The sequence below is a fragment of the Onthophagus taurus genome, chromosome 5 (assembly GCF_036711975.1).
Source record: "Onthophagus taurus isolate NC chromosome 5, IU_Otau_3.0, whole genome shotgun sequence".
Lineage (NCBI taxonomy): Eukaryota > Metazoa > Arthropoda > Insecta > Coleoptera > Scarabaeidae > Onthophagus > Onthophagus taurus.
Window position 1 is genome coordinate 9,750,099 of NC_091970.1, and position 15,846 is coordinate 9,765,944.

Here is a 15,846-nt window from a genome sequence, read left to right on the forward strand (position 1 = left end):
TAGATGTCGCTACTAAAACGTCAAAATGATGTTTTTTACATTTTAAATGATTAGAATAAGAATATCATTCGATTGATATTAATGATATCCCAAATCGAGTTTTTATTGATTTATTTAAAAATAAAGGAGGTAAAAATAAATAAATAAAAATTAAACCATTTGATAATACAACTTAGTATCGTCAATAAATAATAGATGTCGCTACTAAAACGTCAAAATGATATTTTTACATTTTAAATGATTAAAATTCATTCGGATATCATACGATTAAAATTAATGATATCCCAAATCGAGTTTTTATTGATTTATTTAAAAATAAAAGGGTTAAAAATAAATAAATAAAAATTAAATCATTTATTAATATTAATAAGTTGTAAAAGCAATAATCTATTTCCTCTCCAGAATTGTTCCAAATTTCTTTGTATCTATCTTGTTGTTGAATCCAGCTCTTATTCAATGAGAGTAAAAGTGAACCTAGATTTAACATTAACAAGTTCGTTCTAAACATAACAAAAACTTTTTTGAGGATAAATTAAAGAAATTATTCCTTACTTGACATTATTATTACTTTTGTATTACAATATAAAATAGAGTTTAAAATCATAAAATCCACATTAAAAAAACCTGACTAGTTCTTTGCACCACACACCATTCGTAAATTAATCATCAAAATTAAAAAATGTTGGCTACATTTTACTTTTAACTAAATTCTCAAGCGCGAAAATATTCTTAGGATCAATTTCCTTTTTAGCCGCCTTAAACAACGAAACTCCAACGTCCGAAACGGTCGAACCATACCATTTTCTTCGTAATTTCCCAACTCCATGATGATGCGAGATGCTCCCCCCGCTCGCGATTATCTCCTCCCTCGCGATTTCTTCAATCGCTTCGTATTCTTTCACCGGATCTTCAACACCGCAATAATTAAAACAAAAATAGAAATAAATCACGCAACCTGCGTCGTAAGTTTGAGTTAACCGACAACTGTTCATGTAGTATTTTAAATTTCGTTTTGAACATTCCTCTTTGATGCGGTGCTTAACGTTGTTGCATAACGTTAAGACTCTATCCCAAGAAACGGAAGTTTCGAATGATTCGGCCACTATGTGATATTCAAGACCTAAATCCTTTAATTAAATTTTTTTTTAATTAATTAAAATGAAATAATTAATTTGATGCAATTTTACCCGAATATAAGCGATGAGAAATGTTAACATGTAACCTCGCTTTCCGTTGGTTTCCCCGGCGGGGATTCCCCCAAATTTCGATGAAATTTCATAAATTTTTTTTTCGTGGGCTCCAACCTCTTCGGAATTTCCCTCGAATAAAAGCGTCATCACCACCAAAGAATTAAAATCCATCCCTTTGATTTTATTGATATAAATTTTTTTTAACCCCTCCAAAATTAACCCGAAAAATGAGTATTTCGGTTTTAAACTTTGCCCGAATTTGAATTGGTCGTTATCCATTAATCGTATCGAAGCCGGTTGGCATCGTAATTTCGCAACTTCCCTCATACATTTCGCGCCTGATTCGAAATTGGGGAAAACGATCGAGCCGTATTTTTGGAGCTCGGGGAGAGGGCGAATTTTGAAAATAACTTCCGTTATGACACCCAAACATCCTTCTGATCCCATAATTAAATGATCGAAATCTGGACCACAACTTATTCTTGGAACTTGGCAATTTTTTTCTAAAACTCCTTTCGGGGTCACCATTTTAACGTGAATTACTAAATCTTCGATGTTTCCATAAACATTCTTTTTCATCCCGGAAGCTCGTGTTGCAACCCACCCTCCTAAACTAGAAAATTCGTAACTATCGGGTTCATGCCCTGAAGTGAACCCAATCCTTTTTAATTCCCTCTCTAAATCTTGCCCGAAAATCCCACTCTCGCAACAAATCACCAAATTCTCTCGATCCACCCATAAAATTTTATTCATTTGAGATGTATCCAACGAAATTATCGTCCTGTCATCATCCGGGCATTCGATTGCCCCAGAAACGGCGGTCCCACCACCAAAGGGGATTAAAACAAGATTATTATCTTGGGCGAAATTAACTATTTTAACGACGTCGTCGTGGGAAGTTGGCCATAAGATAATATCGGGGATTCGTTTAAAAAATGACCTCCTTAATTTGTAAATATTGTCTAAAGTGTGCCCGTGGGCTCGGATTAATCGGTCCTCACCATCGATTGAATAAGAAACGTTGAGTTTTTTTATGTTTTCGAAATCTTGGTCGGTTAAATTAACCGGGGGGTAATCCTCGGGGTTGGGGGGATCTTGAGGCTTTTGAAACTGATCGATGTCGACGCCTAACTTTTCTTTTACCCAGGTTGTAAAGTATGGTAATGGGTGATCTCCAATTCCGGGATATCTAAAAATAAATTAAAATTAATTATATAGATCTACTTACCATATCTGCCTTAATTGTGGGAGTTATAAAATGATATATACTTTAAATTAAAGCTTAAAGTATTCTCTTTAAAACGATTTATAATAAATAAATAGTTAGATAAAAAAAATTTTGAGATACGACGATTTTAAGAAAATGCTGCATAAACTATCTGTTGTAGTTGACTTAAACAGTCGTGTGGAGCACTTGGAGCAATATTCGAGGCTGAACAATCTTATTCTCTCTGGTATTCCAGAGACGAAGGAGGAAAATCTCTGTGCTGTCGTATCACAGATCGGAGAGTCGATTAAATGCGCCGTTGACCGTTCTCAAATCGATGCAATCCATCGCCTCCCACAACGCGCTCCAGCTGACTCGCGCCGCCAAACTAATCAACCCCGTAGCGTCATTGTTAAATTCTCTTCTCGTATGAAGCGAGATGAGTTCTTGGCCTCAACTAAATTGTTTCGCAGAAGTAGTGGCACCCCGGCCTCAACGGGCATTCAAGTACCTAACGTTTCCGATAGGCTTTTCGTCAATGAACACCTTACTGCTCGCAATAGCGAGCTGCTTAAGAAAGTTAAAGAGGCTGCTCGCGTAAAGCAGTATAAATATGTATGGACACGAAACTGCACCATTCATGTTCGAAAAGAGGACAGGAGTAAGGCAATGACAATTGCGTCTGAGACGGACTTACAGAAACTGTAAAGAATTTGTCTTCTGTCTTGTTTTTATTCTACGAATCACTTCTCTCATGTCGCTGTCAGTTTATTACCAGAATGTACGTGGACTTCGCTCCAAACTTCAAACAATTTATTTGAACTCCTTAAACGTAGAGTATGATATCATCTGCTTAACGGAAACGAACTTGAACGGGTCGGTGCATGATGGGGAGATTCTTGGGAGCGACTATGTTATATATCGACGTGATAGGTTTTCGTCTGGGTCATCGAAGACGGACGGCGGTGGCGTTCTCGTGGGCGTAAAAAAACACCTGACTGTTACTTGTAAACCAGATCTTTCCACTGAGGCGGAGGATTTGTGGGTGATGGTAAAGTGCAATGCATCTCGTCTGTTATTGTGTTGTGCGTATTTCCCCCCCCGGGTATCGCAGCCGTTCACCGCTTTTTTAGACCAATTGCAATCTGTGCGCGACCAGTACCCTTACGACGATTTGTTGATTGTCGGTGATTTCAACATCCCTAATCTGTCCTGGCGACTTTCTCCGACGGGTCATCTCATCCCTTCTGGCGCGTCTGACATCCGATCGAATGAACTATTGTCTACAATTTCGTATTGTAATCTAATTCAATTTAATAATACTGTCAACCAAATCAATAGAACTTTAGACTTAATACTTTGTAACGCCAATATTGTCGATAACGTTCGCGCTTGTCCGGATGCGATTGTCGGCTTGGATGACCACCATCCTGCAGTGGAATTTGAGTTGCGCATTGAGCCTGATCTTAACTTAAGGAATGGCCCTTCCGGCCGGCTATCGTTTCGTAAGGCGGACTTTAAAAATATTTGTGAGAGCATTGATTCTGTGAACTGGCCCGCGGAATTCCTTGGACTGGGGGTGGATGAGGCGGTTGCGGTTTTTTACGGGCATTTGAATCGAATAATTTCCCAATTCGTACCCCGGGAATTGCCTCGATCCCATCATTTCCCTACTTGGTATTCTAGCTCAACTATTAAAGCAATTAAGGAGAAACTTATGTACCATAAAAAATGGAAAAAGTGGGGTAATAACGCAGATTATCTATCTTTTACTACTCTGCGTTCGCGATCCAAACATTTAATTTCAGCTGATTATAAAGCGTACCTTAATCATATTCAGACAGACTTAATTAATAATCCTGCGCACCTTTGGTCTTATATCAAAAATAAGAAAAAAACCGATTTTGGCATCCCTGCTCGCATGGAGTATAATAATTCTAGCGTGTGCAATGGTGAAAATATAGCTGAATTGTTTTCCCAATATTTCAGCTCGGTTTTTATAGACGGTCGACTTGACGTTGACTTTGATCCCTTGCTATGCGCTGGTTTGTCAAACGTCTGGTTTGACAAATCCGACGTTCTCTGTGCACTAAATCAAATTAATTCTAATTCGGGTCCAGGATCTGACGGTTTGCCCGGTATTTTGGTTACTTCCTGTGCCGATCAGCTTGCGGAACCATTGTTTTTGCTGTTCTATCAGTCTGTTGTTCAGGGGGTTTTCCCTTCCGTATGGAAGAAGGCGCTTGTTGTACCAATATTCAAATCAGGTCATAAGCATCTTGTCTCCAACTATCGTCCTATTTCAATATTGCCCATTATCTCAAAAGTTTTTGAAAAATTAGTATATTCTAAACTTCACTATATACTAAAACCTTTTATTATCCAGGAACAGCATGGTTTCTGTAGGGGCCGATCAGTCGAGACCAATCTTGCTGCTTTTATGACTTTTGTGCATAATGCAACGAATAATAATTTACAAGTAGACGCAATCTACACAGACTTCAGTAAGGCTTTTGACAAGGTTCACCACGCAATTTTATTGGATAAATTACAAGCGTTTGACCTTTCATATGGCCTGTTGCGTTGGCTTGGATCTTACTTATCTAACAGACTTCAAGCGGTTAAAGTTAACAACTTTATATCTCATTTCGTACCGGTTACTTCCGGAGTACCGCAGGGGAGTCATCTTGGACCCATACTTTTCTTAGCGTATATTAATGATATTAATAAATGTTTTCGTTACTCTAATTTTTTGTTGTATGCTGATGACTGCAAAATTTTTTCATGTGTTCGGTCTTTGTCTGATTGTGATTTGCTACAGGAAGACTTAAATCGATTACATGATTTTTGCTCTGAAAACTATCTCTTTCTTAATCTGAGGAAGAAAACGTTACCCCGTGAATTACCCCTACAGATTCGGTGCTGAACTGTTGCAGTCTAGTTCTTGCGTTAACGATCTCGGAATTGCGATGGATTCTAAACTGCTGTTTGGTCAACATATTGAATTAATGTTTTCCAAGGCTTTGCAACGTTTGGGTTTCATTATTAGATCGTGTAGAGCTTTCACCAATATATCCTGTATCATAAAACTTTATATGGCTTACGTGCACAGCATTCTAAGTTTTGCGTCATTGGTTTGGAATCCCGTGTATGCAACTTACGTTGATCGTATTGAGTTGGTGCAACGGAGGTTTGTACGGTATTTGGCGCATAAGTTTTTCTTGCCATATTGCGATTATGCTCGGAGATGTGCGGTCTTTGGCCTGAGGTCCTTGCGGGGTCGTCGTAACCTCTCGGATTCAATATTTCTGTTTAAGTTAGTAAATGGGTTGATAGACTGCCCTAACCTTGTCTCCGAAGTATATTACATTACCCCTTTATATACTGTGCGCGCTCATAGCCTGTTCAGATTGCCCGCATCCGCCTCGATCGCTCACATGAATTCACCTTTGCCTCGTGTTATGCAGTTTTATAATCGGCACTGCTACTTGTGTGACTTGTTCGGCATGTCGTTGGAGTCGTTTAAACGTGCCCTCGCCTCTTTAGACGTACTACGGTAGTAATTATAATTTGTTAATTTTCTTTTTTACCATTTAGTTAATTTTATACAATTAATTTGATTTGATTTGTATTATGTTTGTTTCTTTGTTTATCTTTTTGTACTGATTGTCACTTTGAAGAAATATTGTTGTACAATTGTTTTTCTAGTGGATACTTCACTGGGATTTTTTCCTGTTTGTATCCCATAAGCAGAATAAAATAAAATAAAATAAAATAAAATAAAATAAAATAAAGAGGTTAAGTTGAATCAATTTTAATTAGCTCAATTTCAAAAAATCATATCTGCCTTAATTATGGGAGTTATAAAATGATATATACTTTAAATTAAAGCTTAAAGTATTCTCTTTAAACCGATTTATAATAAATAAATAGTTAGATAAAAAAAATTTGGAGATACGGTGATTTTAAGAAAATGTTGCATAAAGAGGTTAAGTTGAATTTTGATTAGCTCAATTTCAAAAAATCATATCTGCCTTAATTGTGGGAGTTATAAAATGATATATACTTTAAATTAAAGCTTAAAGTATTCTCTTTAAAACGACTTATAATAAATAAATAGTTAGATAAAAAAATTTTTGAGATACGGTGATTTTAAGAAAATGTTGCATAAAGAGGTTAAGTTAATTTTGATTAGCTCAATTTCAAAAAATCATATCTGCCTTAATTGTGGGAGTTATAAAATGATATATACTTTAAATTAAAGCTTAAAGTATTCTCTTTAAAACGATTTATAATAAATAAATAGTTAGATAAAAAAATTTTGAGATACGGCGATTTTAAGAAAATGTTGCAGAAAGAGGTTAAGTTAAATCAATTTTAATTGAGTCAATTTCAAAAAAACATATCTGCCTTAATTATGGGAGTTATAAAATGATATATACTTTAAATTAAAGCTTAAAGTATTCTCTTTAAAACGATTTATAATAAATAAATAGTTAGATAAAAAAAATTTGGAGATACGGTGATTTTAAGAAAATGTTGCATAAAGAGGTTAAGTTGAATTTTGATTAGCTCAATTTCAAAAAATCATATCTGCCTTAATTATGGGAGTTATAAAATGATATATACTTTAAATTAAAGCTTAAAGTATTCTCTTTAAAACGATTTATAATAAATATATAGTTAGATATAAAAAAATTTGAGATACGGTGATTTTAAGAAAATGTTGCATAAAGAGGTTAAGTTAATTTTGATTAGCTCAATTTCAAAAAATCATATCTGCCTTAATTGTGGGAGTTATATAATGATATATACTTTAAATTAAAGCTTAAAGTATTCTCTTTAAAACGATTTATAATAAATATATAGTTAGATATAAAAAAATTTGAGATACGGTGATTTTAAGAAAATGTTGCATAAAGAGGTTAAGTTAATTTTGATTAGCTCAATTTCAAAAAATCATATCTGCCTTAATTATGGGAGTTATAAAATGATATATACTTTAAATTAAAGCTTAAAGTATTCTCTTTAAAACGATTTATAATAAATATATAGTTGGATATAAAAAAATTTGAGATACGGTGATTTTAAGAAAATGTTGCATAAAGAGGTTAAGTTAATTTTGATTAGCTCAATTTCAAAAAATCATATCTGCCTTAATTATGGGAGTTATAAAATGATATATACTTTAAATTAAAGCTTAAAGTATTCTCTTTAAAACGATTTATAATAAATATATAGTTAGTATTGAGAGGTTTACTGTTATTATATTTGTCTGTATATACATCAATAAACATAGTGGTTATTGTTGTTATAAGTGTATAGATAGCAGTAATATGTTAAAGAAAAATAAAAAAAAATTTCACAACTTTTAAAAGATATAACATAATGTTACTAAAAGCTTTTTACACGTTTTTTTAACTTATGTAAACAAAGTTATTTTAATGGAACCATGTAAATGCAAATAATTAATGAATTTTATTTGTTTGAATACTAACCGATCGCCAGTAAAATGTAAAACATCATCTTTAACGACAAATTTAGAGTCCTTATAGCCCCATCCGTTCCATTTCAATAAATCTTGACTAAAATAAAAAAAAATTATTAATAAATTTTTTTATTTATCTCATAAAAAAATTGATTAAACACTAATTAAAGTATTCAACTTTATAATTAAATGATACATAGTAAATTGCCAACTGGAAACGTGTATTTACTATATTTATCCTTAACCTCGTTAGTTCTCATTTTGAAATAAAAAAAATTTTTTTTTAAATGATATTTACCGTCTTTTCGGAATGACGCTTCGAACTATAATCTCTTCTTTGGCGCTCGCCTTAAAATCGATATTTTCCACTCGATTCCTTTCCGTTTTAGAATCGTTATTTGGCCCTTCTCTGCTCTTCTTGTCGTTTGATTCTATCGAAGACATTTTCGCGAAAACGTTTTGTACGATAACTACACTCTATTCGACCCGTTTAAGCGTAGGTTTTTAAATAAAATAGAAAAAACCCACGTACGGAGATTTATAAATTGAAACGATATCACACATCGGGCGACCGTTTTATTGGCAGTGGGGGTGACGTTTATTTGACGTATACCGATTAAAAACGAAATCTGCTTTATCGACATTTTAAGTTTTAATTGTATTACACTAGGTGGCCATAAACTTATTATATTTTAAAAACTGTTTATAACAAAATTTATAAGTTTTCAACACAATATGGAATAAATGTCTTAAAGAAACATTTACTAATTGATATTGGACGACTTTAAACAGTTCCCATGCGGCTTATAAATATTGCGAAAAATTTTCATGCTCTGATGCAAAAGATATGGCACACCTGTATAATTATTTATTATTATTCATTAAAATTCAATTATTAACATAAAAAGTAATAAATTATCGTTGACTCGTATCCCGTGGACGATAAATAATCCCTCTACTCTTCATTTCTCGTACAATACTAACAGGTAATCTTCCAGCGACAGATATCGCATAAATCCCCTTACAGAATTGATCTAAAAAGCACCACACATTCATACTTTAATTATTAGAACTATAAATAAAACCAACTTACTTATTCTTTGCCATTTACACACCCAACTATCCTCAGGACTCATCACAGCTATCATCCTAAAACGAAATTAATAAAAATATAATTAATAAAACCAAGATTACAATGATTACCCATCGAAATTCGAGCTTGTACAATCATAAACGTTATCCCTATTATTTTTCATCCGTAAAAATTCGTCGCAATTATCACAACCATCGTATTCGAATTGTTCGAACGTCTAGAAAATTAAAGTTAGGTTATGTTCATTAAAATGATTTTATTTAAATTAATAACAAATAACAATACCTTTATTAACGAGCACACTAAACAGGCTCTTAATCCACGTAAATCTTTCGGAATTGAGTCCATAGTTGCGAAAGAATCAAAAAATTTCTTTTGAGACGCTTAGCTTTAATAACATAACCTCAATTAACCTTAATTTGACATTTGTCAAATTTCCTGTCAAGAAACTTAACCTCATTTTACATCATAATTATAATTTCATTTAAAAACATGTTAAAACCGAAAGCGTTAACGCAAGTTTTAAGTCAAGCGAATACCGGTGGGATTGAAAATACTTTGTAAGTGTTTAAATCAAAGAAAAATTTGTGTTTTATTGTTTATTGTTGTAATATTAGGTTATTAAATCCGGAAGGTGCTCTTTTGGCTTATAGCGGTTACGGCGATAAAGACGCTCGCGTCACCGCCGCTATAGCTAGCAACATTTGGAGGGCTTACGATAGAAATTGTCAAAATGTATTTCGAGATGATCACCCCCAAATGATTTTGATGGAATGTATGGAAGGTAAAATCGCAATAACACAAGTGGGGAACGTCTTGTTGTGTTTATACGCGAAAAGTAACGTTGGATTTGGGATATTGAAGCAAAAAGCGAACGCTTTGGCTTTGTATTTGGAGGGGCCGTTAAAACAAGTCGCCACATCTTAAATGTTTTATTTCAAGTTAATAATTTAAGTGTAATTCTCTATTTTAAGGGGTAAGAAATTTATTTAAATATTGTTGATTTGTATTGAATCTTTATGTATTTAATAACATAATTAACATTAAAAAAGAACCTTATTAAAAAGACATGTGTCGCCATCTATTGATTTTAATCGCAGTTTGAAATCGTAATGAATCAATTTTATTAATTTATTTGGTGAATTAACGATAATTAGTTCATTAACAATTAAAACAAAGTATTTAAATGAATTTGATATATTTAGAAGTAATTTCAAATCATAAGATTTAATTCATCCAGAATAGTTTGAAGCTAATTTCACGTTATTTACAGTTAGTGATTGACATTTTCAAATTTGTTTAAAAAAATCTTTTAATTTTAATTATAAACATTTCGAGAATCAAATTTCTATATCGCATCAAATGAGAGTAAATCACAACAAGTTTTTTCTGCATAAAGTTGGAAAAAAAGTGTTTCATTTTCGGAAAACATAACCTCAAACATTTCGAATTAACGGGATATTAACGGTGAGTGTTAAATTAAGAGACATTTATTTAAACATTGTTAATATTTGGGTTATTATTGAATCTATGCGTTTAATAACAAAGTTAAGATTAAAAAAAGAATGTGTCGCCATCTATCGATTTTAATCTCAGTTTGAAATCGGTAATGAAGTAATGCCACATCTTAAATGCTAATAATTTAAGTGTAATTCTTTATTTTATGGAGTAAAATGTTAATAAAAAGTATTGAGGTGATCTAATTTTTATTGGTTAAAGCATTTATTTATTTATTTACATTTTTTGTTGTTTTTTTTAGATTTTCTAACCTAAACGAAAGCTTTAAGTTGGTCATTTCAATAATAATGATTAATAAAAAGAATATAAAACGAAACGTAAATATAAATATTTAAAAATTTTACATAAATGTTAGTGCGCTGGACGTTTTTTTTTATCTTAAACCTATCTTTTTAATTGCACATTTATTTAATTTCATTTCGTAGCAAGAAAACCTTTAGATTTCGAAAGAAGCGCGTTCGTCATATCTTCAGTTTCCCTTATTCCTTTTTCAGTTTCGTTTTCAACTTCATGGAGACCTTGCGCTAAATGACTCTTTGTGTTATCCAAAAACACCCCGGTACTTGCCAATCCTTTCCCCAATACATTTCCAGCCCCATCTTTTAAGTTACCCAAGGTGTTTTGAACTTCACAAGCTTTTTCGTTTAATGCAGCTTCAGTATTTTTAATTCCAGTTGCAAATTGTTGCTTTTTATCTTCAGTGTATTGGTTAGCGTCCAAAATCTTTTGATTTATAGCTCCAGCTGTGTTTTGTGCTGTTTGATTTAAAGCGTTTTCAGTGTTTTTAATTCCTTCAGCTAATTGTTGCTTTTTACTTTCAGCGAATTGATTCGCGTTTAAAATTCCTTGATTTACTGCCCCTGCTACATTTTGAACCTTTTCATTTAAAGCGTTTTCGGTGCTTTTAACTCCATCCGCAAGTTGTTGCTTTTTATCTGCAGCGTATTGGTTAGCATCAAGAATTTTTTGATTAATTGCATTTTCAGTACTTTTAACTCCATCTGCAAGTTGTTGCTTTTTATCTGCAGCGTATTGGTTAGCATCAACAATTTTTTGATTAATCACATTCTCAGTACTTTTAATTCCTTCTGCTAATTGTTGCTTTTTATCTTCAGCATATTGATTAGCGTTTAAAATCCCTTGATTGACAGCTCCTGCAACGTTTTGAACTTTTTCATTAACCCCAGTTGCTAATTGTTGTTTTTTGTCTTCCGCGTATTGATTAGCGCTTAAAATTCCTTGATTTACAGCCCCTGCAACGTTTTGAACCTTCTCATTCAAGGCGTTTTCAGTGTTTTTAATCCCTGTGGCTAATTCGTTCTTTTTCTCTTCAGCAAAGCGGTTAGTTTCTTGAATCTTTTGATCAACAGAAGTCGCTGCTTGTTTTATTTTATTATCCAGGGTTTTTTCAGCCTTATTTAATTCAGCATCAATCGCTTGAACAGTTGATGTTTTAGTTTCTTCAACTGAAATTTAAAAGAAAAAAAAATAATAATAATATAGGCAACCAATTTTGCATAATTGTCATATTGGTTGCATATATTTTTTTTAATTTTTTTAATTATTTTTACCTGTTTGATTTAGAGCTTGAGATGCATCATTTTTAGTCTCATCCACTGCTTCACCAATTTGTTGTTCTGTTGATTCGACCGCTTCAGAGACATCCTTCTTTTTCTTTTCAAAAATCGATGCTATTCTAGCACCGAAATTTCTAAATGCGGCTAAAACAAATTTGATATTAATTTATTTATTATCTATTAATATAGATGTGCTGGAGTAATCAATTCATCATAAATTATTTAAAATTAAAAATAATATTTCGATAATCAAATTACTTGACAGCTAATTTCACTTTATTGACAGTTAGTGATTTTGTGGTTGACAGTTCCAAATTGTTTAAAACATTTTTTAACTTTAATTATAATTATATCGTTTAAAATAAATCAAGTTTCGTCTAAATCGCATCAGATGGGATTAAATTAAGTATCACGATAATTTGTTTATATCTACAAATTGAAAAAAAAGTTAGTGAATGATCGTTTCGATTTTTGGCAACATAACCTCAAATGAACATTTCCTATTAACGGAATATTAGTGGGGTAAGTAATTTATTTAAAGATTGTTGATTTTTATTGAATCTATGTATTTAATAACATAATTAAGATTAAAAAAGAACCTTATTAAAAAGACATGTGTCGCCATCTATTGATTTTAATCGCAGTTCGAAATCGTTATGAAATCAATTTAATTAACTTTTTTATTAATTTCTTTGGCGAATCAACGATAATTAGCTCATTAACAACTAAAACTAGGTATTTAAATGAATTTTATATAGAAATAAATTATACAAATTATAAGATTAAATACATCGAGGACAGTTTGAAGCTAATTTCACGTTATTTACAGTTTACGATTGACAGCTTCAAAATTGTTTAAGAACATCTTTTAATTTCAATCACAAACAATTCGCTTAAACATTTCAAGAATCAAATTTCTATATCGCATCAAATGAAAGTAAATCAAGTACCACAACAAGTTTTTTCTGCATAGTGTTTGAAAAAAAGTGTTTCATTTTTGGAGAAGAGAACCTCAAACATATCGGAATATTAACGGTGAGTGTTAAATTAAGAGAAATTTATTTAAACATTGTTAATATTTGGATTATTGTTGAATCTATGCACTTAATAATTAAGTTAAGATTAAAAGCAAACCTTATTAAAAAGATATGTGTCGCCATCTATTGATTTTAAACGCAGTTTGAAATCGATAAAGAAGTTAAGCAAATTAATTTTATTAATTGTTTATTGATTTATTTGGTGAATCAACGATAATTAGCTCATTAACAACTAAAACGAGGTATTTAAATGAATTTTATATATTTAGAAATAAATTCAAATTATAAGATTGAACACATCGAGTATAATTTGATGCTAATTTCACGTTATTTACAGTTTGTGATTGATAGCTTCAAAATTGTTTAAGAAAATCTTTTAATTTTAATCATAAACATTTCGCTTAAACATTTTTGATAATCAAATTTCTATTTCACATCAGATGAGAGTAAATCAAGTACCACAACAGTTTTTTTTTGCATAGAGTTTGCAAAAAAGTGTTAGAACATAACCTCAAACCTTTCGAATTAACGGAATATTAACGGTGAGTATTAAATTAAGAGGAATTTATTTAAACATTGTTAATATTTGGGTTATTATTGAATCTATGCATTTAATAACAAAGTCTATTGATTTTAATTGCTGTTTGTCAATGACGTTAATCCTTGGTTTGAAGCTAACTTCACTTTATTTACAATTTGTAATTTTTAGGTTGACAGCTTCAAAATTGTTTAAAAATCTGTCAAATTTAACCATAAATATTTCAAGAATCAAATTTTTTCTAAATCGTACCAGTAAAAGTAAATTAGATAGCATAACAAATTTAATATTAAAGTATTTATCATTTCTAAATATAGAAATGCTGTAATAATTCATCATTCATTCCATTTTAGAGCAGCTATTTTATAATTAACATGATTCACCACAAAGAAGGTCCGTATTTTATTTATTTATTTATTTATAGATGTCGCATCACGTTTAAAATCGGTTTCAAAATAGATTCTTAAATGCCAGGGGGTCAATTAAATAGAAATGGTTATTTATTTATTAATATTTTAAGAGAAAACAAATTGATGATGTAATTCCTTCGTAACGTTTTTATCTTTTTGTTTTCAAAGCGTACAAAGTCAAGGTTAACATTTTAATTATTCACAAAGTTGAAGAAATCGAATCGAATCGATTATTAATTTCATTCCTTTTTGTAAATTATATTTATGAAAATACTGCGCAATATGAAAAAACTCTGTGTTGTGTTTGTTGCGTAAATTTCAAATTCACAGGAATGTCGACCTTCGAAGCACATCGCATTTAAAACTATTTTTAGAGAAACGTAATAACAATCTAGGGAAACTCACCGAACATTTTTCTTTATTTATTTTTATTCCAAAAAAAAAAAGTTGATTTCTCCTCTTTAATTTGTAACGGGAAGTCGAATAAATCTTTTTATTGTTGATAAATTGGATGTTTTAGTTGCGGATTGTGATCGCGACGGAAAAGAACTGACCACCGGCACGGTAAAGTGAAAAGGCCGCTTTGGGTGCGCACAACAGAGACCTTCAAAACGGTAGGAAGTTTGCGTGTTCCGTACTATTTAGACGTTCGAAGTGTAATTTCGTATCGATTCCGACTCGTTGGCGTCGGTTTCAGACTTTTATGATGTAACTGAAGCTTTTAGATCAAAAAAGAAAACTAGGGCATTATTTTTAAAGCAAGTTTTACATTAAAAAAAATTTTTTTAGGAAGATTTTTATGAATTAAATGAGGAAATCGCTGAAATTAATTACTAATTTCGTTATGTAAATGATTATTTGTTTTGATTTGTATCCGAATAAGGTGTTTTTTTGTATTTTATGAGAATATATTAAGATTTATGCAATTAATGTAAGAATTATGCTAAATTGGTTGTCTACATTAAAATATTTTCGTTCAATTAACCAGAAATGTGTCGCCATCTATCGATTTTAATCGTAGTTTGAAATCATTAATGAAGTTAGGCAAATCAAATTTATTAACTTTTTTTTACATTTTGCTTTAATTTATTTGGTAAATTAACGCTAATTAGCTCACTTATAATTAAAACGAGATTCGTAAATGAATTTTATGTACTTGAAAATAAGTTGAAATAATTAAATTTAAGTATAGTTTGAAACTAATTTCACTTTATTTACAATTTGTGTTTTTGTAGTTTGACAGCTAGAAAATCGTTCAAAAAGTTTTTCGGTTTTAATCATTAATATTTCCTTAAAGCTAACATTTCATGAATCAATTTTATTCTAAATCACATCACGTGAGTTTAAATTAAGTATTACAACAATTCATTTATGCCTAGAAATTGAAATAAATCAGTAAATAATTGTTTTGTTTACAGATAACATAACCTCAAACGAACGTTTCCAATTAACGGAATATTAACGGTGAGTACTAACTCTATTTAAAAATGATTAAATTTTAGGTTTTTATTGAATCCTTATGTATTTAATAACAAAATTAATATAAAAAATGTTATTAAAAATAAATGTACCGCCATCTATTGGTTATAATCGCAATTTAAAGTCATTAATGAAGTTAGGAAAATCAAATTTATTAACTTTTTTATACATTTTGCATTAATTTAATTGATAAATTAACGTTAATTAGCTCATTTACAACTAAAACGAGGCACTTATTTGATTTTTACATATTTAGTAATAAATTAAATAATAAAATTTAATACACCTGAGGGTAGTTTGGACCTAACT

General features: G+C 31.1%; 4 protein-coding genes and 1 long non-coding RNA gene across 5 annotated transcripts; 2 read left to right on the forward strand and 3 right to left on the reverse strand.

Annotated features, from left to right (window-relative positions):
• Positions 1 to 339: 339 nt before the first annotated feature.
• On the reverse strand, positions 340 to 8,483 carry LOC111417108 (alkyldihydroxyacetonephosphate synthase). Its single transcript, XM_071196055.1, has 4 exons — positions 8,184 to 8,483; positions 7,896 to 7,982; positions 1,188 to 2,379; positions 340 to 1,127 (listed from the first exon to the last, which is right to left on the reverse strand). Exons 1-4 carry the CDS (start codon positions 8,327 to 8,329, stop codon positions 687 to 689), a joined length of 1,866 nt encoding a protein of 621 aa, XP_071052156.1. The 5' UTR covers positions 8,330 to 8,483; the 3' UTR covers positions 340 to 686.
• A 255-nt stretch (positions 8,484 to 8,738) lies between these two features.
• On the reverse strand, positions 8,739 to 9,400 carry LOC111420017 (Transcription elongation factor subunit spt4). The gene is made up of 4 exons (XM_023052920.2): positions 9,264 to 9,400; positions 9,089 to 9,195; positions 8,979 to 9,034; positions 8,739 to 8,919 (listed from the first exon to the last, which is right to left on the reverse strand). Exons 1-4 carry the CDS (start codon positions 9,324 to 9,326, stop codon positions 8,801 to 8,803), a joined length of 345 nt encoding a protein of 114 aa, XP_022908688.1. The 5' UTR covers positions 9,327 to 9,400; the 3' UTR covers positions 8,739 to 8,800.
• Positions 9,395 to 10,681, forward strand: LOC111420016 (Late endosomal/lysosomal adaptor, MAPK and MTOR activator 2). The gene is made up of 2 exons (XM_023052919.2): positions 9,395 to 9,538; positions 9,596 to 10,681. The coding sequence occupies exons 1-2, from the start codon at positions 9,471 to 9,473 to the stop codon at positions 9,903 to 9,905; spliced, it is 378 nt and encodes a 125-aa protein (XP_022908687.1). The 5' UTR covers positions 9,395 to 9,470; the 3' UTR covers positions 9,906 to 10,681.
• LOC111420015 (protein DR_1172-like) lies at positions 10,668 to 14,587 on the reverse strand. Its single transcript, XM_023052918.2, has 3 exons — positions 14,464 to 14,587; positions 12,068 to 12,217; positions 10,668 to 11,962 (listed from the first exon to the last, which is right to left on the reverse strand). The coding sequence occupies exons 1-3, from the start codon at positions 14,468 to 14,470 to the stop codon at positions 10,911 to 10,913; spliced, it is 1,209 nt and encodes a 402-aa protein (XP_022908686.2). The 5' UTR covers positions 14,471 to 14,587; the 3' UTR covers positions 10,668 to 10,910.
• Positions 12,374 to 14,668, forward strand: LOC139429835 (uncharacterized). The gene is made up of 3 exons (XR_011640404.1): positions 12,374 to 12,595; positions 12,903 to 13,108; positions 14,579 to 14,668. It is a non-coding gene; the product is annotated as an uncharacterized lncRNA (long non-coding RNA).
• The last annotated feature ends 1,178 nt before the right edge of the window (positions 14,669 to 15,846 follow it).

Bases quoted from the DNA above. Each gene is read 5' to 3' on its own strand.
- LOC111417108 (XM_071196055.1), bottom strand. From the start codon at position 8,329: ATGTCTTCGATAGAATCAAACGACAAGAAGAGCAGAGAAGGGCCAAAT. The intron at 7,983-8,183 runs GTAAATATCATT...TTTTTATTTTAG, and splicing joins AGCGTCATTCCGAAAAGACG to TCAAGATTTATTGAAATGGA. The intron at 1,128-1,187 runs GTAAAATTGCAT...ATTTAATTAAAG, and splicing joins TTCTCATCGCTTATATTCGG to GATTTAGGTCTTGAATATCA.
- LOC111420017 (XM_023052920.2), bottom strand. From the start codon at position 9,326: ATGGACTCAATTCCGAAAGATTTACGTGGATTAAGAGCCTGTTTAGTG. The intron at 9,196-9,263 runs GTATTGTTATTT...TTAATTTTCTAG, and splicing joins TAGTGTGCTCGTTAATAAAG to ACGTTCGAACAATTCGAATA. The intron at 9,035-9,088 runs GTAATCATTGTA...ATTTCGTTTTAG, and splicing joins ACAAGCTCGAATTTCGATGG to GATGATAGCTGTGATGAGTC.
- LOC111420016 (XM_023052919.2), top strand. From the start codon at position 9,471: ATGTTAAAACCGAAAGCGTTAACGCAAGTTTTAAGTCAAGCGAATACC. The intron at 9,539-9,595 runs GTAAGTGTTTAA...TTGTAATATTAG, and splicing joins GGTGGGATTGAAAATACTTT to GTTATTAAATCCGGAAGGTG.
- LOC111420015 (XM_023052918.2), bottom strand. The intron at 11,963-12,067 runs GTAAAAATAATT...TTTAAATTTCAG, and splicing joins TCAAGCTCTAAATCAAACAG to TTGAAGAAACTAAAACATCA.